The sequence below is a fragment of the Littorina saxatilis genome, linkage group LG7 (assembly GCF_037325665.1).
Source record: "Littorina saxatilis isolate snail1 linkage group LG7, US_GU_Lsax_2.0, whole genome shotgun sequence".
Lineage (NCBI taxonomy): Eukaryota > Metazoa > Mollusca > Gastropoda > Littorinimorpha > Littorinidae > Littorina > Littorina saxatilis.
Genome location: NC_090251.1, coordinates 49,046,781 through 49,071,904, shown reverse-complemented (window position 1 = coordinate 49,071,904; position 25,124 = coordinate 49,046,781). Strand labels below are relative to the sequence as shown.

The following is a 25,124-nucleotide window of genomic DNA, read 5'->3' as shown; positions in this document are numbered from 1 at the left end:
AGTTTTGTACTTGATCACTGCAACATCAGTCTCCGGAGCTGAAGTGAAAGCTTGTTTGAACACCTCTTGTCATCCAGTTTGTCAGGAAGACTTGGTCTTCGCCCTCTGCCAGTCATCAACAATTTACCCTTCAGCCTCTGGAACCGATCATCTGTGAAGGGAGAAGTGGGAGGGCATTAGTACAGTTTACTGACCCCTAACCTCACTGGACTGTAAATCTTATCCAATCCAATCCAATCCAATATGCTGACTATGTTGTAATGACTAAGGATTATCATTTCAAGAAGTGAACACATTAGTTAGGAAAGAACACAGAATATATTTGACGTGGAAAAACCGAAGTAGCTTGAACGTCCTAAAATGTAAACAAAGTGACAAGGGAGATCACTCGGAATACGACTGTCGAGCGAGCATACGTGAATTTAGAAAAAGACTGACTTCTAGAACTTTATTATCTTTGTTAATGATTCAAATCAAGGAACAGATTGCTAAAATTGTGTTTCAAGACTTTATTCCTTGAGCCACATGCTTTATTCTCCTTACTGTAAAAATACAGCGTGCCGAGAAGTTCACTACTCCCACCTGCACAAACACTGTACTTCGTCTGCTATCAACTCGGTTCGTTCAATCTCCGTGTTTTTTCTAATAAGCAAATATATCTTAAAGAATTTAAAGAGAACACATTGTAAGGCATATATGCTTACCTGCTAGACAATCTGGATCGAATGGTTCGTCAAAGCTTGGGTGCAAAATCGAACTTTTGCGACCGTGACGTGCCATCGCTTGTTCTTCGTAAAACGCCGCCATTACACGGCGTACTCGACAACGAGAAAAACGGGTTGCCTCGTTTTCGGTTCTCGCGGAAGCAAGCCGTTGGTTGCATCAGTATGAAAATAAGACCAGGTGAAAGTTCAAACTCCGACCTTGCCATTCGCATGCATACAACCGGATATTGTTCGTTCTGAGATGGCAACATTTTCGAGCGAAGTTTTAAACTAGAAAATAGTACTCTTAAACGAAAGCCAATCAAAATAATATTGATATCATCGGAAAGCTTAATCTTTCCTCTTTATGTCTTTATTAGCGGGTTGTTGCTAATTTTAATGGCTTATCTCCGCGAGCGGAGTTTTCCCGGTTGGGGTCAAAACAACGCAGCGAAAACTTTGTTCCGACGTCAGAAAATCTCAACTTCGCAACCATTTTCACACGCGTATTTCAAATGTTAGATTTTGAATCTAATACTTCATTTTTGTTTTGAAGCAACTATGAAGAATCAATTATCATCTTGGTGTATTCTTTTTATTCATTTCATCTCATTCCGGCGAGTTTGAACAAGTTAAAAACCAGTGAAAAATCACACTCGGTGTCACTTTTCGCCACCCGCGAAGAGCACTTTGGAATACCTACATTACCCGCTATTACGAGTTAGTCGTGTGACAGAGAATTTTCTTGCACACGAGACTGTAGATGTCTCACGACGGCGTAGCCGAAGTCGTAGTCGTCACCAAGGCGTAGCCGAAGTGAGACAGCAGCAGTCGAGTGTGCAAGAAAACTCTCTGTCACACGACTAACTCGTAATAGCGATTATGTCTCACAGCATAGGCATAGAAAGACATAAATGAGTTTTTGGGGACGAAATAACAGGCACAAAACAAGACTGAAAAACACAATTGCCCTTTTCAATCAATCAATCAATCAATATGAGGCTTATATCGCGCGTATTCCGTGGGTACAGTTCTAAGCGCAGGGATTTATTTTTAGTTTTTATTTTTTTTATTTTATGCAATTTATATCGCGCACATATTCAAGGCGCAGGGATTTATTTATGCCTTGTGAGATGGAATTGTTTTACACAATGCATCACGCATTCACATCGGCCAGCAGATCGCAGCCATTTCGGCGCATATCCTACTTTTCACGGCCTATATTATTCCAAGTCACACGGGTATTTTGGTGGACATTTTTTATCTATGCCTATACAACGATTTTGCCAGGAAAGACCCTTTTGTCAATCGTGGGATCTTTAACGTGCACACCCCAATGTAGTGTACACGAAGGGACCTCGGTTTTTCGTCTCATCCGAAAGATTAGCACAGTTTGAACCCACCACCAAGGTTAGGAAAGGGGGGAGAAAATTGCTAACGCCCTGACCCAGGGTCGAACTCGCAACCTCTCGCTTCCGAGCGCAAGTGCGTTACCACTCGGCCACCCAGTCCTTTTACACATATCCTACACACGCATGCGCGCAGAAGATAGATTCAATACGTTTCGTGTCTTTTCTGGTTGAATGCATTCAACAAAGTATCAACCAACGTTTCTGAATCTTTCAATGAAAAAAGATAAACTTATTTTGAACCAAACAGCACATACCAACGAAAGCTAAACACACAAACACACACGCGCACTAACACAGATTGAATGCAAAGCGCGAACGAACACGGAGGATTTTTGTAGGTCAGGTCGTGGGAAAGTCCACCCGAAATGTTCCACAGGGGAACTGGTTGTGTTTGTATTGTTTATTTTCTCACATTGATGTTGATGGTTTTTACAGTGCTGTTTTGAAAGAATATTTTCCGAATTTCGGGCACACTTTTGACTTTTGGTTTGTTTATCTCGTCGAAGCAACATTCGAGTGTTTTTAAATCAAAACCTTCCAACACCGCCTGACTGTCTGCGTGCGTGTTAGAGCTGAAGACGAAGCCTCAATTCGCCAAAGCGTCACCTATATGTGGGTCCTGAGCATCGGATGTACGTTGATACGTGGTGAGATCCGCACGGAACTGTCTATGCAACTTTTCCTAGTCACATGTGTAAGGTTCGATCTTTTATTTGAAATTTCGTCCTCTGTGTACGTAGCAAAGCGTTTAGCCATTTTCGGTTTTCGTTGCAGACGACGATAGTGAAAGTAGTACCTATTGTTTTGTTTTGACCTTTCGTATTCAGGGTTCTTAATTGAAGCTTGGTGAAGGGAGCTTGTCGTGTAAGTGGAAAGTTGACGAAGCTTTTGAAAACAGAAATTGAATGAAGAAGAAAATGTGGCTTTCAGTTATATACAGGAGAACGGGGTTGGTGTTATTCTTTTTCTATCAAACACGAAGTACACAGATAAAACGTGATTGACTGACCAAGACCTGTTGGCACACTATTCAGAATGCACAACAAAATGTAACAACACTTTGATACCCATTTTTCTACGTTCTTGATCACTTGAAATGAATACTGAAAACATAAGCGTTTAAGGTAGTGACTGAATGTATGTGAAGGTAAACATTTTCAGAAATAAATGCATAATCAAAATAATTGATTTCGGCATCAAAGCGTGTAACATACAATCTTGCACACGTTTGCTTTAGTAGTGGCAAAGAAGTAATGCGTGTGACATAAACAGATTCCACCATACCAGGTGCGTGAGTGAGAAGGGGAAACCCATCAAAATATCAACACATCACATTTCCGCTATTTTCAGTTTTCAACCGACAAAACGCCTGGAATAATTAAGCGTCAAACGTAATCTCTGGCAGCAGGTTATCTTCTCCCGTCAAAGCCAGTGAGTCAACTCACCATCGCCATGCATTCGAGATCTGTCGTTGACGATCATGCTGTCGGTCATCCTGGTTTTGTCTAGCTGATTCGACGCCGTCAGCGTAGAACTGTAACTGGGAGGTCCAGTGGGCTGTTGGCCCTGGGGTTGAGCGCTCATCTCTCAAGGCTTGGGTCCGTGACAGGTGTGCGCTGAAACATACAGGCATAATTATGGCGTATTATAATGTTCAAGGCAAGGGTCCGTGATATGTGCGCGTTGAAACAAACAGCATAATTATAGCGTCTTGTTGTACTAAAGGCTGGGGTCCGTGACATGAGTGCGCTAAAACAAGCAGGCATAATTATGGCGTCTTGATATTCTCAGGGCTGGGGTCCGTGGCAGGTGTGCGCTGAAAGAAACTGGCATAATCATGGCGACTTGATGTTCTCTAGGCTAAAGTCTGTGACAGGTGTGCGCTGAAACAAACAGCATAATCATGGCGTCTTGGTGTTCTCGAGGCTAGAGTCCGTGACAGGTGTGCGCTGAAACAAACAGCATAATCATGGCGTCTTGGTGTTCTCTAGGCTAGAGTCCGTGACAGGTGTGCGCTGAAACAAACAGCATAATCATGGCGTCTAGGTGTTCTCTAGGCTAGAGTCCGTGGCAGGTGTGCGCTGAAACAAACAGCATAATCATGGCGTCTTGGTGTTCTCGAGGCTAGAGTCCGTGACAGGTGTGCGCTGAAACAAACAGGCATAATTATGGCGTCTTGGTGTTCTCTAGGTTAGAGTCCGTGACAGGTGTGCGCTGAAACAAACAGGCATAATTATGGCGTCTTGGTGTTCTCTAGGTTAGAGTCCGTGACAGGTGTGCGCTGAAACAAACAGGCATAATTATGGCGTCTTGTTGTACTCAAGGCTGGGGTCCGTGACAGTAGTGCGCTGAAACATTCAGGCATAATTATGGCGTCTTGTCGCGCTTAAGTCTCACGCCCGTTGAAGACGTGCGCTATAACAAAAGGGACCCATGATATCAGGGCACTGTGCACACTACGGAACGCGGATCGTATCAACTGATGCAGGAAATTGATTTATTCCCCCCTCTGCTTCTTAACTCTGTAAACTTGTAGAGCTAGTTATTTTTCGATAATGACCCAGCAACCAAACAAATAACGAGCCAGCAACAGCCTGAATCCTCGATAGTGCAATGGGTTGAGAAGCTGTTCTGTTTTGGTACTACTTTTGCGACTGAAAAGTTCCGAACGCTCTATACGTACGAAATATACATCTCTGGAGCAAACAATACCAGGGCCGGACTACCGGGGGGGTTATGGGGGTTGCGCAACCCCCCCCCCCCCCCCCCAGCCTAAACATGTACCTCACTTATTTAAAACATTTTTTATTATTGTTTATTTTATGCCGTTTCATGCAAGGAGCGACCATTTTGCTATCTCAGAATATGACCTACCCATCAGCTTCAGGGGGCTTCGCCCCCTGACCCCCACTGGCAACCCCCCTCCTCTTAGCCTAGTCCGGCCCTGAATACAAACATACCGCATTTAAATTAACAACTACAGGCCTGAACACATGAATCTCCATATAAAATCCATGAGTTAGGTTGTTTTCTGAGTCTAGATCTGCCGTGCACACACCGTTCATCACAAGCAAATTCCCAAGGCAAGTAACTCATACTCTTGCCGACAAGAGTAGTTCCCCTTCTTTTAACGCAGTTTCTTCGACAACACTGACTGCAATCCGACGGTCAGTTTTCAACAATATTTCATTTTATAAACAGATCACACGCAACCAAATGCACACATCTCATCAATTTAAACAACATAAAGCGGTTTCATACACTATTTTCCCCAGAAAACTGAACTTCATACAGTAATTAACGTTAGAACACGGGTGCAAAAGTTCGTCTGCTAGTCCCATTTGACGAAAGAACATTTTCCTAAACGATACTAAAACATAAACAGAACACACAATATCTGCCTTTACCGCCACAACAGAATAACAGCATATCTGTGTACTTGATTTTAGTCTAAAACAGGGAAACTGACAAGAAGTGTTAACAGAATGGAATGATTTGCACGGAACTATACAACCGCGCATTAATCGATCGCCTGCGCAGGTTGACTGGTTGAGTGATTCGGATTCGATCAAACTTTCGCACAAAAACTCCTGTTTTCTTTGAATAACCGAAGAAAGGAGGAATAAAGAGGTTACACACCTCGTCTCAGTGATTATTAAAAATAATGGTCTCAGTTCGCGGTCATGAAAAAGCTCGCTGAAGCTCGCATTTTTCATGATCCGCCAACTTCGACCATTATTTTTAATAATCACTGAGACTCGGCATGTAACCTCTACGTATTGATGCATCGTTTTGATGCATCAGAATTTTCGGGTTTTCCCAGAAAGAGCCGAGCAAAAAGCAAAATTTGAACCGGAATACGTAGCAAAACGAACTATTTCTAAGCCTCTTTTGTACGCGCCATTCCCAATCCCACTACCAGCAGGAATTTTTCCGAAATCATGGCAAGTATAATTGACGGTTTGGAAGAAGCTGTGGTTCAAACAGTCGAGCAAAGACGGCAGGTGGCGAGAAACGAAGAAGAAGGAGGTGCCGTCGGCATCTGTTTATATTCGTCAAAATGTCATTTCAAGTTTTTCCGTGCTCAGGCATTTCTTACAGAAAGACCGGAAATGAATGATCTTTCGCATGCATACAAAACCGAAAGTGATGCATCAAAATGATGCATCATTTTCGTATCGGATGCATTATTTTCGTATCGGATGCATCAGTTTTGGAAAATGATGCATCCTTTTTGAAAATGATGCATCCTTTTAGAAAATGATGCATCCTTTTCTGAAAATGATGCATCAATTTGGGGAAATGATGCATCAAATCTTGGTTTTGGATGCATCAATTTGATGCATCAGTTGATACGATCCGCGTTCCGTAGCACACATCTGCCGGTCCCAGGGTTTGTGACGGGTGTACGCTGAAACAAACAGTACTATTTCTACCAGGCTCTTTTGGGCCTCCTTGTTATGAGTAGTCATCGCTACATTTATTAATGTCTTGCAACAGAGCGCATATGATTTTGTGATTTGAAAAAAGAAAGAAAAGTTAAGAAAAAAAAGGAATTCTAACTCAAAACACCATCATCATCATCATCATCATCGTCATCGTCATCGTCATCATCATCATCATCATCATCATCATCATCATCATCATCATCATCATCATCGTCGTCGTCATCGCCATCATCATCATCTGAAACGTGTGTATAGCAGTGTTCGTATTTCAAGTTTGATTTCTGTAACGTGTCTTGTTTAGGATCATTTGATGGTGTCTTTGTGTTTTGTCTGCGTTTCTTTTTCGTTTCATTATTCAATGAAATATTTTAAGAAAAGGCCTAGAATTCAATCTGAATCCTTTTAAGGGGATGTGCGGGGGTGATTTTTGAGCTTTTGGGCAGATTTGGGCATTTAGACATTTTGACTGTTTGGAAAACTGTGGTCATTTTTCTTTCAATTTCTGCCGTTGATGTTGCATATACATGTTTTTTGTGTGCAATAAAAATAAATTCAATACACCAACCCTCGCCTGATTGCGTTCATTTGTCTTGAACTTGCCTTATTATTGCCGATTTTCAACACCTTGATCAGCAAATTTGAGCAGACGACAGGGCGAACACTGCATGACGTTGCTTGCTACATAGCCTCCCCTGTTTGCATGTGACCGTTGTTTCGTTATTTTCCGGACTACTTCGGCTCTAACGGAACATTTTCAATGTAGGTCAATCTACGCCAACTTCCTTATACGGAGAGTATGACGTATGATGTGATCTTGATTCGTTCAACCGGGGTCACGTGGTACAACAATGGCGCTTGTTTACAAGCAGTGAAAGTACACGCTCCTGTGCAAAAATGGTTCGCACCAAGCCATCAACAACCAGAGGAGCCCCAAAATCTACGAAAAAGAGGACAGATCAAGTGAAGAATCAATGGAAGGCGAAGAAATCAGCGCAATCAGCTTCTGTGCTGCCTGACGTGGCAGAATTAGTGCCGGTTTTGGGGTCGTCTGCTAGTGCTACATTTTCCGCGTCGATTCCTTCGACTGAAAACATTCTCGGCACGAAGACAAGAAGTGAGTTCAAAAAAGAATCGTATGAGAGGTTTGTGTCCGGTGGAGTTGACACTAAGTCATCTGCTGCTACTGAAACCCTGGTAAAAACCCAGAGGGGTGTTGTAGACTTTGCCGAAGTAGACAGTATGGTTGCAAGTCTGTGCTGTCCACAGTGTAAAAACAAGTGCTTGTCTGAACTTGTCTCTTTGCACAGACTCCAGACCAACAAGTGGCTTGGCAGTATTTGCCCAGGTGAACTGTTCTTCGTGCGAAGAGCCTGTGTATGAACAGTATCTTGTGACAAAATTTAAGGCCAAGACAAAAGTGTTCGACATGAACAGACAGGCAGTGTATTCCTCACTTGCTTGTGGACTGGGAGCCACCACATTCAGAAATTTCTGTGAAAACATGGATTTAGCTGGACTTCACCACAAGACCTTTCATAGTCATACTCATGCCAGCCAACTATTCACACAACTGGAGAAATTCCGGAAGCATGTGTTCAGTGACACTGTTGCATATATATATGTTCGAGAAGTTCATGCAAGATATACTGTGGCACTACTCTTGGTGTCGACGACACCCTGAACATTATTGTGAGCTATGATGGCACCTGGCTTACTCGTGGACACTCTTCGCACATTGGAGTTGGGTGTGTTGTGGACTTACTTACTGGACTCTGTGTTGATGCCCATGTCATGTGTACCTACTGCCAGGTGTGGAGTCTACGGGGCAGAAGCTGTTTCAGGAAAAGCCAGAGGAGTATGCGGCCTGGCTCGTGGACCACTTGGACAAGTGTGAGGTGAACTATAAAGGTAAATTATATCTGTTTGCACAGACATATTTGAATAGAGTTTATTTCAAATTTAAGCAACTTACTCAAATAATATATAGCAAATTACAAGTAAATGTAATAGTGATGAGTGGATATTATTTTCCATGCATTCCAGTGAAACTGAAAACCAAAACCAAAGGCATGGATGATGGATTAAAAAAAAAAGCGTCATAAAGACAGATCATCAATTTATGATAATAATAATGAAAGTTGTAACACATGCGTAAAAATCCAATTTGTATCTTGAATAGTTCAGGGCATGGGGGAGTGCATGTGTGTGATGAAAATAATAAGAAAACACACACAGATAGATAGACAGAGAGAGAGAGAGAGAGAGAGAGAGAGAGAGAGAGCTGTATCTACAGCATCAAGAGAGATTCACAAGTCTTCAGAATCAACGGGCTTCCCAGAACTGAGGGAGCTAGAATAGTGGTCAGGGGATGGCAAATAGTACATGTATGTGTGGCACAATACAAGTGTATTTAAAAACGTTCAAATGGTATCAATTAATGCATTATGCTTAACGTTTACAATCTAACAATGTTCAGTGCACCTATACCTGCTGCTAGAAATTTAATATTCAGTAATTTGGTAATTCCATGTTTATTTCATTTTTTTTCCGCATTAATTATAATTGAAGTATTAGCTGGACAATGACTGTGAATAACACATGCGCGCGCACACACACACACACTTAAAAAATACTCTGTTTGCAAATTACATTTCTTATTTTGTTCTTGTTTGCAGGCTCATCAGGGATGATGGAGGTGGAAGCAGCCCGTGTCATATGGCGTCGATCGGTGAACACCAACAAGCTTCGCTACACAACACTACTGTCGGACGGTGACTCCAAGACTTTTACATAGCTCAACGACATCAAGCCCTATGGTGAGGATATTCACATTGACAAGGAAGAGTGTGCGAACCATGTGAGTAAACGACTTGGTACAGCTCTTAGAGAGTTCAACTTTGGACCTGCTGCTGCTGCCGACTCTGCCCAGTTCTTCGGATTCTAGACTGGACATCACATGAAGAGGCTTGGAGCAGCCAGGATGCACAAGAGGGTGCGGAACAGTCTGAAGGCTGTGAGAGACAAGCAAAGTAAAAGGAGAGACAAAGTGCGGGCAGCCAAGTCAGAGAGACTGGAAGAACTTGTTCAGCTGGAAGGTGGCCCTGCATATGCTGCAGGCATGTTCTAAGTTTTGACTAAATGTTTTAACTTAGACGGGGAATCGAGATGAGGGTCATGGTGTATGTGTGTGTGTATAAAGTGATTCCGAGGAAACTACTGGACCAATCTTGACAAAACTTAACATGAGAGTTCCTGAGTGTGATATCCCCAGATGTTTTTTTCCATTTTTTGGAAAGATGTCTTTGATGACGTCATATCCGGATTTTTTTAGGCAGTTGAGGCAGCGCTGTATCACCCTAATTTTTCAACCAAATTGATTGCAATTTTGGTAAAGCAATCTTCGACGAAGTCCGGACTATGGTATTGCATTTCAGCTCAAAATCTTAAAAATAAATTAATGAGTTTGCTTGTTAAAGTTGTCATTAAAATCTAATTTTTAGTAACAAATTAAACCTTGACTGCATTGCATTCCTCATTTTTTCCTGAATTCAAAAATATATAATAAGTTATGTTCACTCTAACAATGTGCTCAGAATTACAGAAAATAGGTTTAGTAAGTACTATAGAGTCTCATGCTTTGCGGAGACGAGCGCGATCCGTCTCGGTATTGTTAGCCGAGACTGTCTAAATGTATCTCGTAGTCTTGGCAATGACTGGTTTGTGGTGTTGATCGTTAAGTTTCATACCGATTGACTGAATGTTTTTATATCGCTTCACGCGACTTGTCATTGTCATTGTGGCTAACATTATTCTCATATATATTGTGGTTATTGTACGCATATATATGTGCAATTGATGACTTGGGTACGTTTCGTAATTTGGAGCTAGCTTGTGTGTGTGTGTGTGTGTGAATGTGTGTGAATGTGAGCGAGTGAGCAAGCTTTATTTTGTGTGCATGCTGTAATTGGGAGTGTGTGTATGTGCATTGTTTGTAACTCGGGACAAACAATTTTCCTAGTGTACCGCACATGTTTGAAATAACTTATGTTTTATGTCTTCCCTAACTTTTAAACTGTGTCTCTAAGGTGTGAAAAACGTTCCTCAGTGTGGAATTTGGAGATACATGTATGTATTTTGAGTTTAATTACAACTATCAATGGTTTCAAAACAAATTGTGTGCGTTTTTGCCTTTTTCTCAGTTTGCATGTTTTGACATTTGGGAACAAAATGATTTCAAATCTACTGGTTAGATTTCTGTGAAATTCTGCATACTTGTACTTTTACATACTATCTACAGAGTTACTATTTGAATAATGAATCGGAAAAGAAATGTTGGCTTTACGAATTTTTTAATATTAAATTTTACGCAAAATTTCAACATTATGATAAAAAAAAAAATTTTTAAATAACTGTAATACTCACAGAAAAAAGCAATAGTAAATCTGTAGATATGATCTAAATCTATATTTATGCAAAATATTGGACAGAAATCGAGCATTTGGATATGGAAAAAACGGTTCCTAAAATCCAATATGGCTGCTGTTTACTTTCCTGTTTCTATAGCAACGACATACACAAAATAACAAACACGTTAACGTTTTTTAATTCAGAGACCATCAGTATTATAACAAAAGCGACACAAACAGTGCTGATCATCATATATGGAAAATAGCGATTTGGCCCTCACATGGCCTTAAACATAAACTTCAGTTCGATTCAGTTCTCCCTCTTTTTCCAAGCATTATCGACAAGTAAAATTTGCCATCGCCGCGCGCGCGCAACCGTACACGCAAGCATCTGTTATGACATTATGCAGGATAACGGACGAGTCGTTGTAGCGTCTATAGTCAGACACAAGTGCCAGTGTGCAATAGTGTAACGACGTCATGATCGGAAGTTGGGCCGGAACAAGGATGGTTGACTGCCCGAGTGCGTGCGTAAAGATACTTCATGAGACAAGCCTCTTCAAACCAAACCACAATAATCTCTTTACTCTCACGCAGAAGTTGCTAGTTGCACGCCAACACTTTCTTCCTTCAGTACTTATTACTTGTGTACTAACTACTTGCGTATGTGTATCGCCGATTGAAGCAGCGGCCAAACAAAATTGATTTGTTCAAAACAGTATTACTCATTCTGTCGTGAGTATGACAAGTTTCACCTCTGTTCGCGAGGCTATCGCCCAGTGAGGAACATTAATTTGAAACTGTAGAGTCAAGTGCGGCCGTAGGAGTTGATTTCTGTTGATTTCATGATTGTGGTTTGCAATTTGCTGCATCATTGAAAGTAGTTTTGCTTTGATGAGGAGCAAACACTAGTGCTTGGTATTTTCTCGATTCCGGTTGGGTGTGTGATCCTTTCACTACCTTCAGCTGACGGACTATTGGTGAGAACGGTTTGTTTATGACAGTCCAGCAGTGATCAGCTTATCTCAGCGCATCAAGGTGATAAAACGTGTACGAATGAGAAGACTAACTCGCTAATTCTACAAGACTGGAACACGAGAGGGTGTCATCTCCAGAAAAAAAAACCCAGTCAGGTAGCTAAAACAGACAATTTTTGTGCGATTTCTCACTGAAAGTTTTGTATGTTTTTTGTACAAGAAGAAGTATTTTTTGGCTGGAAAAAAACCACCCAACGCATCGAATTTAATAACGTGTTAAGCACTTCCTTCAAATCGAGAAAAAAACACCTGCATACATAGATATCTAACTCCCATTATCTTGACCATCAACGCCTGATCCAAAATGCGCATCAAACCGATCAGCATCGTTGCTTTCCTGCTAACCCTGGTGGCTGTTCTGCTGGTGTGGGTGGGCTTCTGGGTGCCTCGATGGTACGTCTTACTCCGCTCTGGGGGCGACATCAAACACTGGTACGGCCTTTGGCACCAGCAGAGATGCTCCAGTCGAGGGTGCGGGGAGACATCGAGCTTCACTCGTATTGAAGGTGGCAAAGGTGAGTGCTAGCAACTTAAAGAACAATCTTTTTTTGCATTCTCTCTTATTTTTTTAATTCTCATGCCTTCTTTCTCTACGTTTTGTTTTCCTCGCGTTTCTGTTCTTGTTTTGTCTCTAGTTTTCTTTTCTTGCCCCCTCTCCGGACAATGACATGCCAATGTAGAAAACAAAATCATGTACATATTAAAAGTGACCGATCTGTCTACCCGTATTTTTCTGTCCTTGTCACCAGAAACAAAAAAAAATGTGGGGTTTATTTGTTTGTATGTATGTTTGTTTGTTTGTTTGACCTTTGTGGTCATTTTGCCGCATTCTTACAAGGAGGCAACTGACCTTGTAGAGCATCGGAGCGAGTCACTTGCTTGAACGCTCGTCAAGCAATCTCTCCTCTCTGAAACAGACGGGGATGACGGCAGAAAATCATATGTTTATGCAGTCAACAGTTTGATCAGAAATATTGAAAACGTACAACTATACAAGTTACAACTTAATATGTTCTCCGTTTTGATTGTTTGCCTGTTGCTATATTCATTAATGTGTGTAATTGTCTAAAATTGTGACCCTCCACCACGGAATGAGTCGCATGTCACCTTTGCATGATTTTCATATTAATTTTTTACATTTTCCAAAAGAGTGTGTTATGCTCTATCCAGTGGTGAAACCCGTTTTAGAAAAGAGCGAAAACTTTTCGAGTTATAACCCTGTGACTTTCTTTCTTTCTTTCTTTATTAAAAGTGACCCTCCACCACGAAATGAGTCGCATGTCACCTCGCGCGGTTCTGCGCTAGGCTCAAAAAAAGTCCGGGGAGTGTCTGGTAACAGTGTGAGGGTCACCTTAGTCACAGGCTTATAACTCAAACAGTTTTTGCTCTTTTCTAAAACGGTTTTCACCACTGGATAGAGCATAAAAAATTCTTTACGAAAATGTAAAAATATGAAAATCATGCAAAGGTGACATGCGACTCATTCCGTGGTGGAGGGTCACAATTTGGTGTTTAACGTCGTTTTCAACCACGAAGGTTATATCGCGACGGGGAAAGGGGGGGGGGGGGAGATGGGATAGAGCCACTTGTTAATTGTTTCTTGTTCACAAAAGCACTAATCAAAAAATTGCTCTGGGCAGGGGCTTGCAACGTAGTACAATATATTACCTTACTGGGAGAATGCAAGTTTCCAGTACAAAGGACTTAACATTTCTTACATACTGCTTGACTAAAATCTTTACAAACATTGACTATATTCTATACAAGAAACACTTAACAAGGGTAAAAGGAGAAACAGAATCCGTTAGTCGGCCCTTACGACATGCTGGGGAGCATCGGGTAAATTCTTCCCCCTAACCCGCGGGGGGTAAGCCTGTGACTAAGGTGACCCTCACATTGTTACCACAGTCCCCCCGGACTTATATTAAGCCGAGCGCAGAACCGCGCGAGGTGACATGCGACTCATTCCGTTGTGGAGGGTCACAAATGTGGTTGTTTATTTCTGTATAGGTTTGTTTAGTTGCTTGTTTTCTGTCTGACTTTTGTTGTTGTTGTTGTTGTTGTTGTTGTTGTTGTTGTTGTTGTTGTTGTTGTTGTTGTTGTTGTTGTTGTTGTTGTTGTAAGTTTGTGTGTTTGATTGTTTGTAATTTCAGCGACTGCTCTATTTTCTTTTTGTTATGTTCTTGATGCAAGTTTTAGCCCTAAAACATGAATTGTGTATTCATTATCAATCGTCCATCAATGTTTTGATAAATAAAATAAAAAGCCGCTACGGTAGTCGTGTCATGGTCAGTTCAGTGTTCCGCCTTTCCAGTATATTGTCGTGTCATAGTCAGTTCAGTGTTCCGCCTTTCCAGTATATTGTCGTGTCATGGTCAGTTCAGTGTTTCGCCTGCCCAGTATATTGTCGTGTCATAGTCAGTTCAATGTGTCGCCTGTCCAGTATATTGTCGTGTCATGGTCAGTTCAATGTGTCGCCTGTCCAGTATATTGTCGTGTCATGGTCAGTTCAATGTGTCGCCTGTCCAGTATATTGTCGTGTCATGGTCAGTTCAATGTGTCGCCTGTCCAGTATATTGTCGTGTCATGGTCAGTGCAATGTTTCGCCTGTCCAGTATATTGTTGAAGAGTTTTCACCCATGGGTTTTACATATTTTTTTTTATTTCAACGTCCTGTGTGCAGAGTTCTTCTTCATCAGCAAAGTGTTCTACTCGCTGGCGGCGGTCCTGGTGCTGCTGGCGTTTGGTTTGCACGTGCTGTATGCCTTGTGGCGCAAAGCCCGCGTCAGACAGGTGGCCATCTACATGCTGTGTGGCGCAGGTCAGTTTGAGGAGAGAGAAAGAGCGGGTGTGGTGGTTGGGGGGAGGGGGGGTCTGTCTGTCCTTTTATTGTCTCTATATTAATGTCTTAGTTTAGCAGGGACAGATTGAAAGACTAGGCGTCAGCCTAAAATCTCCATCCTTGAGTAATAAAGTTTGTTCGTTCGTACCTTCTGGCTGTTAGTCTCTCTCTCTCTGTCTCTCTCTGTCTCTCTCTGTCTCTGTCTCTCTCTCTCTCTCGCTTTCTCTCAGTCTCTCCCTCTCTCGCTCTCTCTCTCTCTCGCTCTCTCTCTCTCTCTCTCTCTCTCTCGCTTTCTCTCAGTCTCTCCCTCTCTCGCTCTCTCTCTCGCTCTCTCTCTCTCTCTCTCTCTCGCTTTCTCTCAGTCTCTCCCTCTCTCTCTCTCTCTCTCTCTCTCTCTCTCTCTCTCTCTCTCTCTCTCTCTCTCTCTCTCTCTCTCTCTCTCTCTCTCTCTCTCTCTCTCTCTCTCTCTCTCTCTCTCTCTCTCTCTCTCTTTCCTTGTTCGGGATGCAATAATTCAAACTGCTAGTCAGTTTTTCTTGCTTTGAATATGACGAATGAAGAAAATGTCCCGCTTAGACACAAGTTTGTCTCCAAGAACACAGGTTTAAGTAACTTGTTGTGCTCCTTGTCATGTTTCGTACTACATTTCACGGCTTGATATAAGGCTATAAATGGGGAAATAAACCACTATTTAAACCAAGTGGCGGACTGGCAAAGACGGGGCCGCTGTAAGTGTATGTGTGGGATAAGGCCAGAAGGGGGGGGGGGGGGGGAGGGGTAAGTAGAGGTGAGGACGGGGGAGATTGCTTTGTAACGCACAGGCTCTACAAAACATGACAATTTTTGTATAACCCGTTGGGCCACTAAAGTCTTAAGTCCGCAAGCCCGGAGAAGTTCCCAAGTGACCCGAGGTTGTATTATTAACACCGATTCGTTTGCTGGTATCAAACACCGGTTTGTGTTCTCACGGACAGACAATATTGCCTCTCGACCTATTAACCTTAATTGTACTTTGTATTTTGCTAATTCAACCGAGGTAGTTGAAAGTTCTGACAAGACAAGCAGCTATAGACATATGCATTGGTGTTTAATATCATACAAACAGGAAGCACACCCACATTCCAAGTGTCGTACTAACGAGGCGAGCGGCTCTCTTCCTATCAATCAATCAATATGAGGCTTATATCGCGCGTATTCCGTGGGTACAGTTCTAAGCGCAGGGATTAAAAAAAAAAAAATGCAATTTATATCGCGCACATATTCAAGGCGCAGGGATTTATTTATGCCGTGTGAGATGGAATTTTTTTTACACAATACATCACGCATTCACATCGGCCAGCAGATCGCAGCCATTTCGGCGCATATCCTACTTTTCACGGCCTATCATTCCAAGTCACACGGGTATTTTGGTGGACATTTTTATCTATGCCTATACAATTTTGCCAGGAAAGACCCTTTTGTCAATCGTGGGATCTTTAACGTGCACACCCCAATGTAGTGTACACGAAGGGACCTCGGTTTTTCGTCTCATCCGAAAGACTAGCACTTGAACCCACCACCTAGGTTAGGAAAGGGGGGAGAAAACTGCTAACGCCCTGACCCAGGGTCGAACTCGCAACCTCTCGCTTCCGAGCGCAAGTGCGTTACCACTCGGCCACCCAGTCAGTACCGAGTGTGTTCCATATGTCTCATTCCGATAAGGCTGGTGTCAAATGCTCGTTTCCGCTTTGCTTGAGTTGTCCGCTGTGAGTTTGGAAAGTCAGTGTCTGTCGTGATATGGCTAACACCCACCACCCACCCCGCCCACGCCAAACTCCCTCACAGCGCTAGCCTGTTCTGCCAGCCGCACTCTGTAGTAATCCGTATTGAATACGAGAGAGAGAGAGAGAGAGAGAGAGAGAGAGAGAGAGAGAGAGAGAGAGAGAGAGAGGGAGGGAGGGAGGGAGGGAGGGAGGGAGGGAGAGAGAGAGAGAGAGAGAGAGAGAGAGAGAGAGAGAGAGAGAGAGAGAGAGAGAGAGAGAGAGAGAGAGAGAGAGAGAGAGACTCAGAACTTTATTACAAAAGGATAAACGTTTTAGGCAAAGCCTATTCTTCCAACCTGTCCTTTATACAACACATAAAGACAGACGCACATTAAACATATACATTCAATCATATAAAATACAGAAATACATTGTATGGAATGCAACACAATGTGCATTTAAGGAATTACATAAGGAGAACTCAAAAATTACAAAATTACATTGACATAGTTATACCTTTCATTTGGGAATAAAGTTGCTCCGATCAGCTACACATCCGTTAACACTAGTACAAAATGTTTAACAAAATAACAATCGAACAAGACATTTCATTCACGAATGATGTGTGAACGTGACTGTCTCTTAAACATTTTCACTGAAGTTGCATTTCTTATCTGTTGGGGGAAGGAGTTCCAGAGAAACGCTCCCGAGAAGGCTAAGCTCGATTTCTAGGTCTATGCGAGGTATAGGAGGGATGATTTTTTGGGACCCATATATCTTTTTGTGGCATGTTTGAAATGTGATGGCAAATATTTAGGACAGTCGTCATTTAGAATGTTATACATGAACACAGCCTTGTTTATCGTCAACTGATCTTTCAAGGGGAGGAAATTCAAGAGCTTTAGTCTATCATCCGTGGACCTATTCAAATCATGCAGAATAAGTTTTGCAGCTCGGCGATGCAGGGAATTGAGTCTTTTTAAATGAACATCACTGCAGTTATTCCAAAGTGTCGATGCGAAGTATATATGAGGCATTATGTGGGCGTAATAGAACATTTTGAGTGCTGCAGAATCTGCGTAATGCCTTAATTTTGATAACACTAACAGGTACACATTTTTTTTTATACTAGTTTGCAAATATTACTCAAATGAGTTTGCCATTTCAACTCTTGATCAATGGTAACACCCAATAATCTATGTTCCCTAACTTGCTGCACTTGAGTTGAACCAACTGACAGTTGTAATTGTAAAGGACCTAATTGGTGTTTTTGTCTCGTGGTTATCACCATACTGTTTGTTTTAATCGGATGAATGATCATTGCATTAGAAACGCACCACTCAGTGATTTCATCCACACTTGTTTGAAGAGAAGAGTTGACAGATTCCAAAGATTTTTGACTGGTGTGAACAGAAGAGTCATCCGCGAAGAACTCACATCTAACTTTTTCATCGGACACATGAAGGGGTAAATCATTTATATAAATACAGAACAAGATAGGTCCTAATACAGACCCTTGAGGGACACCACTCCTGACAAACTCGTTTGACGAAGTTTTACAGTTAATCACTTAATGGATACATACTGTTTCCGTTTTGAAAGATACGATTAAAAAAAGGCACAGGCGGAGTCGTCTTTTAAATAGCACTTTAATTTCTTTAGTAGAAGTGAGTAATCTACTAGGTCAAAGGCTTTCTCAAAGAGAGAGAGAGAGAGAGAGAGAGAGAGAGAGAGAGACAGACAGACAGACAGACAGACAGACAGACAGACAGAGACAGACAGACAGAGACAGAGACAGACATAATTGAATTGAATTGAACTTTATTTAACAAGGATTAAGATTTAAGGCTACGCCTTTTCTTACAATGTGTACAGAGACAGAGAGAGAGAGAGTTCATCATTATCTTCAGCTTAGATCGCAATCATTGAGGAGCCTGTTAGGACATAAAGCAGTTTAAAAGGAATCGCCATTTACAAGTTTTACTTTTAGCCTGCATATTTTGCAAGAACTTCGACAGAAGTAACTTTCAACAAATAGAGGACCAGTCTGCCACGGTAACAGTGTGTTGGTAACAGTGTGTTTGTGTACACAGTACTGGTGACAGTATGTTTGTGTACACAGTACTGGTGACCGTGTGTTTGTGTACACAGTACTGGTGACAGTGTGTTTGTGTACACAGTACTGGTGACAGTGTGTTTGTGTACACAGTACTGGTAACAGTGTGTTTGTGTACACAGTACCGGTGACAGTGTGTGTGTGTACACATTACTGGTGACAGTGTGTTTGTGTACACAGTACTGGTGACAGTGTGTTTGTGTACACAGTACTGGTAACAGTGTGTTTGTGTACACAGTACCGGTGACAGTGTGTGTGTGTACACATTACTGGTGACAGTGTGTTTGTGTACACAGTACTGGTGACAGTGTGTTTGTGTACACAGTACTGGTGACAGTGTGTTTGTGTACACAGTACTGGTGACAGTGTGTTTGTGTACACAGTACTGGTAACAGTGTGTTTGTGTACACAGTACTGGTGACAGTGTGTTTGTGTACACCGTACTGGTGACAGTGTGTTTGTGTACACATTACTGGTGACAGTGTGTTTGTGTACACAGTACTGGTGACAGTGTGTTTGTGTACACAGTACTGGTGACAGTGTGTTTGTGTACACAGTACTGGTGACAGACCCGAGTCTCCAGAGAAAGCAAATGCAAAACATCCCAAGAAACAATTAAAAGCAATGACATTTTAAACTTTTGGCATTGCGAATCTGGAAGTGTTGGAGATTGCAACCATGGCGACCAGTCCACTGGGAGACAGTCTGGGGAATGTGTCCGTGGCAGGCTTAAGATCGCCTGAGCTACGTCTTTAGACAGTTGTCATGCTGGCAGGGAAGGAATACCTTAAACGGCATAACTTCGGATTCCAACGGACGGACATATTTGCAGCTAAAACTATTCGCATCCACCAAGACTGCGTGCATTTGCAAATGGGAGCCCGGACGAATTCCATATGGTCACGTTAGGCTTCTTTGATGTGAGGTTTTTAGTCTGTTCTTTTCACAAAAGATGCAAGAAAACAAATGCATCTTACCTTTGTGTGGTTTAGGATGGCATGGTCGATCGCTGAGAACGCAGAAACTTTCCACTAATTGATGATTGAGAGAAAATGGATGTTCCGTGTTCCCTGGGCTGTTTCCAGTGTGTGTTGACGTTACGTCATTATCACCAGACTTGCATCATCGAAGAAGAGTGACGTAGAAATGTGTGACGTCGTAGTAGATAAAAGATCGCGCGCTATTTCGTTCGTGTCTACTTTCGGATTTCTATCATCTTCAATCTGTGCCTTCATCTCGCGGCATTACAGACATACTGTCGACTACCTTCAAGGATAGATTCTTAGTGAAGATATGCCAATTTCGAGTCCGTGTCTGCTCCAAGTTATGTCCTTTGCGTTTTCAGTTTGAACATGTGTTCTTGTGCTGGGTGTCTGTGTTTTGGTTTCTTGGTTTCGCTGTTTGTTACCTCGGTCGCGTGTGGGTGTGTGCGTGGGTGGGTGGGTGTGTGCGTTCGTGCTTGGGAAGAAGGGACGGCGCAGGGGGATAGGAAGAAGGGGCGGCGCAGGGAGGATGAGAAGAAGCGGCGGCGCAGGGGGGATGGGAGGGAGGGACCCTAACGAGGAAGGGAGAGCTATTGGGCCCCTCCGCCTAACCCCTACCCTACATCCACCCTAAGGGGGTAGTCCAATATAACAAAACATACGAAAGAGAAACACATACATAGCTGAGCTATGGCTGACTTCTCAACTTATAATTCATTTGATTGTCCATCGTTTTTCGCCCGTCAATTTAGCCATCATTCGTCTCTCCGTCCGTCCGTCTGTCCGTCCAGACATCCAAGTTTGAGTCATCCACCTATTCCGTCCTGTGTCCAGTCTGCAGGTTATCTATCCGGGTGTTGTTGTTTTTGTACGTCCGCCCATCGCTCCTTCCATTCATCTTTCCGCGTTTCTATCCATCCGTCCATCCGTCAATCTGTCTTTCAATCCATCCAGGGGAAGGGCTCCTAATATGGACCACTTTTTGTTTCATGCTGATAACAAGCTTGTTTTCTTGCGAAGAAGTTTCATTTTGTGTTTGGTAGTCCTTCTCTCTTAGGTTAACCGTTAGGCCTAATTAGAGTGAAATAGCTTTGATAGACATTCAGCAAAAATGAAATACAGAAAAAATCACAAAGGGTCCATATTAGGAGCCTAGGCGCCTAATATGGACCAGTGAAGCGGCCTTCACGAATCACTGTAAAAAGCCCCCTATATTTCAAAATAACATGATACAACTTAGTGTACAAGTCAGCGTAATTAAAATATGCTCTAGATTTATCTGTTTCGGGTTGATGAGAGCATTATTTGAAGCACACCAGGAAACTAAAGAAGCTTATCAAAAACAGAGTGAAAATAAGTGAAATTATCAACTTCCACGAAAAGAAGACTTTTTGTTGCATTTTTCTTAAATCACGAGGGCTAGTTATAGGTTATTTCCAGCAAGCTTCTTAATGAAGTAATGAAAATAGCCTTTAGCTTTTATTTTCTTCGATTTGTTGAAGGTGGTCCATATATTAGGGGACTCGCACATACTTTGAGATTTTGCTATTATTTTTTGTTTGCAGTAGAAACTCGGGGTCAACACTGCTAAAATGTAACAAATACGGTTTTAGCTGTCATATATATGGTAATTTTTGTTTTGATAAAAGCTTTGGCTGTGGACAGAAACGAGTCCGTTTTAGGCGGCATATTTAGAGTGAACGCTGCTAAAAGTGAAAAAAAGAGAAAAAGACTAACGGTTTTGAGATTTCTGTTTCTGCAACTGTTTTGACATGTGCAAGTTATCCAGAGAGGGTGAATACAGCGAATAAAACTTTTTTGAGCGCTCTAGCGCCGTTAGTTTGTCAGAACAGAAGGTGGTCCATATTAAGAGCCCTTCCCCTATGTAGGCCTATTCGTCCATTCCTCAGCCCGTCGACCGTCCTTCTACCACTCCGTTCTTTTAAGTATCTGCCTCTTCGTCCTTCCCTTCATAAATCATTCTCTATGACGGTCCGTATGATCGATCTACTGATATATGCATCATCCCATGCTTGCACGGTCTATATAATCATTTCATCCAAGCATCTGTCCGTCCATCCATTCACCCATCCACCCGTCTGTCAATCTATTCATCTACACATTCATGCATCCAAACGTCCATCCGTCCATCCATCCTTCAATCAATCCACCCATCCACATTTCACCCACCCAACCATTCATCCATCCGTCAACCCACCCAACCCATCCGTCAACCCCTTCTTCCATCCGACTATGCGTCCGTCATTGATTCATCCATCCACCCACCAACCCATCAATATATACATCCATGCATCAGCAAATCAATTCGTCAACCCATTTTTTCCGTCCGTCAATGCGTCCGTGTATCCGTCATCCAAGCATCCGAGTGTCCATTTATCTACCCATATCCATCCGTTCATCCACCCAACCACCATTCATCCGTCCACTCGTCCATCCATCCATCCACCATTCAATCCATCCATACACCCACCCACACATCCACCCACACATCCATCCACCCCTCCACCCTGTCATCTATCCATCCGTCCATCCATCCACCCATCCTCCCACCTACCCATCCATCAATCCATCCATCCATCCATCTATCCACACCCCCACAGACATACATCCATCCACCCATCCTCCCACCTACCCATCCATCAATCCATCCATCCATCCACCCACACCACCACAAACATACATCCGTCCAACCATCCTCCCACCTACCCATCCATCAATCCATCCATCCATCCACCCACCCCCCCCCCCCCACACATACATCCATCCACCCATCCTCCCACCTACCCATCCATCAATCCATACATTCATCCACCCACACCACCACAAACATACATCCATCCAACCATCCTCCCACCTACCCATCCATCAATCCATCCATCCATCCACCCCCACTCCCACACACATACATCCATCCACCCATCCTCCCACCTACCCATCCATCAATCCATCCATCCGATATCCATCCACCCACACACACCCACACACACATCCATTCACCAATCCTTCCATCCACCCACCATTCCACCCACCCCACCATTCAATCCATCCATCAGTCCATCCGTCCACCCATTGATGATAGTGTTATATATATACTGGGTGTGTGCAGGTCTGTTCGGCCTGCTCTCCATGCTGATCTTCGTGGCGCGGTACGACCAGATGGTAGAGTACAAGGGTCAGGACGTGGAGCTGGGCTACTCCTTCACGCTCAGTCTGCTGGGCTCCCTCTTCTGTCTCCTGGCCTCCGCCTTCACCGCCTGGGCCAGCTACAAGAAGGCAACCTTCAACGAAGACGACGAGGACGACTGCAAGGAGATCACCCACGAGATGCAGCCTGGCGACATGGACTGAACGACCTTGACCTCTGTTGACATTGACGTTTTAATATCTTGACCTCTGATGACTTGACCTTTGGTGACCTTTCCATTTTATGACCAGGATCACTGATGGCCATGACCTTTGATGTCTTTGATCTCTGATTACCTGGACCTAATAAAACGCGAAGGCCACTCTTTTGTTACCTATCAAACCAAAGCTTTCGTTCCTGGTTACTGCATTTCGTTTGTATGTATTGCTTGTTGCAAGGTGCGTAAACCAAGTGTCGGGTCAGTTTTCATTGGAGCATTCCAAATTTAAACGAATCAACGTTTTGGCTCTACTATAAGTCTAGTGATTTATGAAAACCATGATTAGGCTAAATGTTTAAAATAGAAAGAAACTGATCCAATCAGTTTGTCAGAAACCTATCAAAACTTACATGAGTCGGTCGAACTACCTTTTTTGGGCAGGTTCAATCTGGTTGGAAGCCTTTGTTAAAGAATTTGATAGTTTACACATTAAGCTATGCTATTCTTGGTTATACACTAAAGAAGTTAATAAACAAACAAAAACAAGAGAGAAGACAAGTTCAGAATGACGGTGACCCAAGTGGTGTTGTTCTTGTCTTGGCCAGTTTGGGTGCTTTCGTTTGAAGCTGTATACAAATCTTCTTTTATATAACTGAGCATTATTCTTTTCCTTTCACTTTTCATTGTCAGCTTGCTGTGAATAAGCTGATAATAATGTAAATGAACGCGACTTTACTTATTTGCACGAGCTAAAGTTATTAAAACCCAAGCAAACCATCACACGTGTAAGCAAAATAGTGATATTCAGTAAAATAAAAGAAGTAATGACTGTACGGCTTCACACATGAGGTATGTTACACATGCACATGAGATCCTAACTTGCTTGCTTGCTCACTTCCATCCGTAGTCCTCAGGTTTTGCTGTTGTAGCTGTTCCACCTATAACGCGCTGACTCAACTATTAGCTAACATCCCCTCATGCATGTATACAGGTCGTATATGCCACTCTGGAATGTTAACGCGCGCGCGCGTGTGTGTGTGTGTGTGTGTGTGTGTGTGTGTTTGTGTGTGTGGGCGTGCATGCGTGTACGTGTGTGCTCGTGTCTGTGTGCTTTCTGTCAGTTTGATTGCGCATACCTTCGAGCATCCGGTTATTCGTGTATGTTTCGTGTATGTAATCATGAGCCTTCTGTTGGTGTATTTGGTGTGCTGAACCACGTGACTTTTAGGTAATGCATTGCGTTATGTTTCCTCAAAGTTTTACGTGCTTAGCATGCTACCTGCCCCCTGAGAAGTTTCTATGTTTTACATACACACCACACTGCCTATGATTTGAAAATGCAGTGGAACCCCCCTTTTAAGTCCCCCCCCCCCCCTCCTCCAAATTTAAGAATGTTGTCAAATGTTCGGTCTCAAAAAAACTGTTATTTCCTACTGTTTTCAACAATGTCCATTTTTTAGGGCGGAAACTTATAATGCATTTAAACTATTAAGTAAAATCGCGCTTTGCATGTTTGCTCAAATATCAATATGAGATTAAACACGTACTTGTTTCTTTTTCCTTTTAGAAATACTGTGATAATATGCTACTTAAATTATCTAATTAGTTCTGACTTCCACGTAGTATCCAACGCTACTGGCATTATGTTGTTCAATAATAGACACAGCTGGTTTTCTGGTTTGGAACTTTGTTCTGTAAATGCAAATCTGTATTCTACAATCAGTGCACATCATCCTGTGTTGTTATAAATAAACTTTTAGAATACAGCTTCTGAGTGTTACAGTGAATGATGTCATCCACGTTTGTCTGTTTAGAAAAGATGATCGCCTGTAACACATCAACAGACAACACCAACAACATACAGGTCATCTGATTCACTCTTAAATCCCACATGTACAAGGTGTTCCAAAAAAAGCGCCCTATTTTCTTTTTGATCTTATTTTTGACTGCGAAGAGAGAGTTAGAACATTTGTTCACCAAACAATAGAAGATTAATGGGAGATTATGTCTTGCAAATTTGGTAGAAACTGGTCAGTTCTTAGTAGTTGATAATAGGCTCTATCCAGGTT

The 25,124-nt window shown here is 42.5% G+C and overlaps 2 protein-coding genes and 1 long non-coding RNA gene across 4 annotated transcripts in view; 2 read left to right on the top strand and 1 right to left on the bottom strand.

Moving 5' to 3' along the window:
* LOC138971693 (uncharacterized) overlaps positions 1-19,784 on the bottom strand; it is a 42,746-nt gene extending 22,962 nt beyond the window's left edge. The window contains exons 1-3 of one of the 2 annotated variants that reach the window (XM_070344473.1): positions 19,685-19,784; positions 12,843-12,915; positions 3,562-3,732 (exon numbers count right to left, since the gene is read on the bottom strand). In XM_070344473.1, the coding sequence (XP_070200574.1) occupies positions 3,562-3,700 (139 nt within the window). In that variant the 5' untranslated portion in view covers positions 3,701-3,732; positions 12,843-12,915; positions 19,685-19,784. The remainder of the gene's footprint in view (positions 1-3,561; positions 3,733-12,842; positions 12,916-19,684) is intronic. The other variant, XM_070344472.1, reaches the window with a different exon arrangement.
* On the top strand, positions 8,214-11,144 carry LOC138971690 (uncharacterized). The gene is made up of 2 exons (XR_011457343.1): positions 8,214-8,472; positions 9,240-11,144. It is a non-coding gene; the product is annotated as an uncharacterized lncRNA (long non-coding RNA).
* LOC138971694 (uncharacterized) lies at positions 11,526-24,822 on the top strand. Its single transcript, XM_070344474.1, has 3 exons — positions 11,526-12,522; positions 14,691-14,828; positions 22,818-24,822. Exons 1-3 carry the CDS (start codon positions 12,312-12,314, stop codon positions 23,057-23,059), a joined length of 591 nt encoding a protein of 196 aa, XP_070200575.1. The 5' UTR covers positions 11,526-12,311; the 3' UTR covers positions 23,060-24,822.
* Positions 24,823-25,124: the final 302 nt, after the last annotated feature.

Coding starts and splice junctions, on each gene's coding strand:
- LOC138971694 (XM_070344474.1), top strand. CDS start 12,312: ATGCGCATCAAACCGATCAGCATCGTTGCTTTCCTGCTAACCCTGGTG. Junction 12,523..14,690: donor TCGTATTGAAGGTGGCAAAG/GTGAGTGCTAGC, acceptor TCCTGTGTGCAG/AGTTCTTCTTCATCAGCAAA. Junction 14,829..22,817: donor CTACATGCTGTGTGGCGCAG/GTCAGTTTGAGG, acceptor GGGTGTGTGCAG/GTCTGTTCGGCCTGCTCTCC.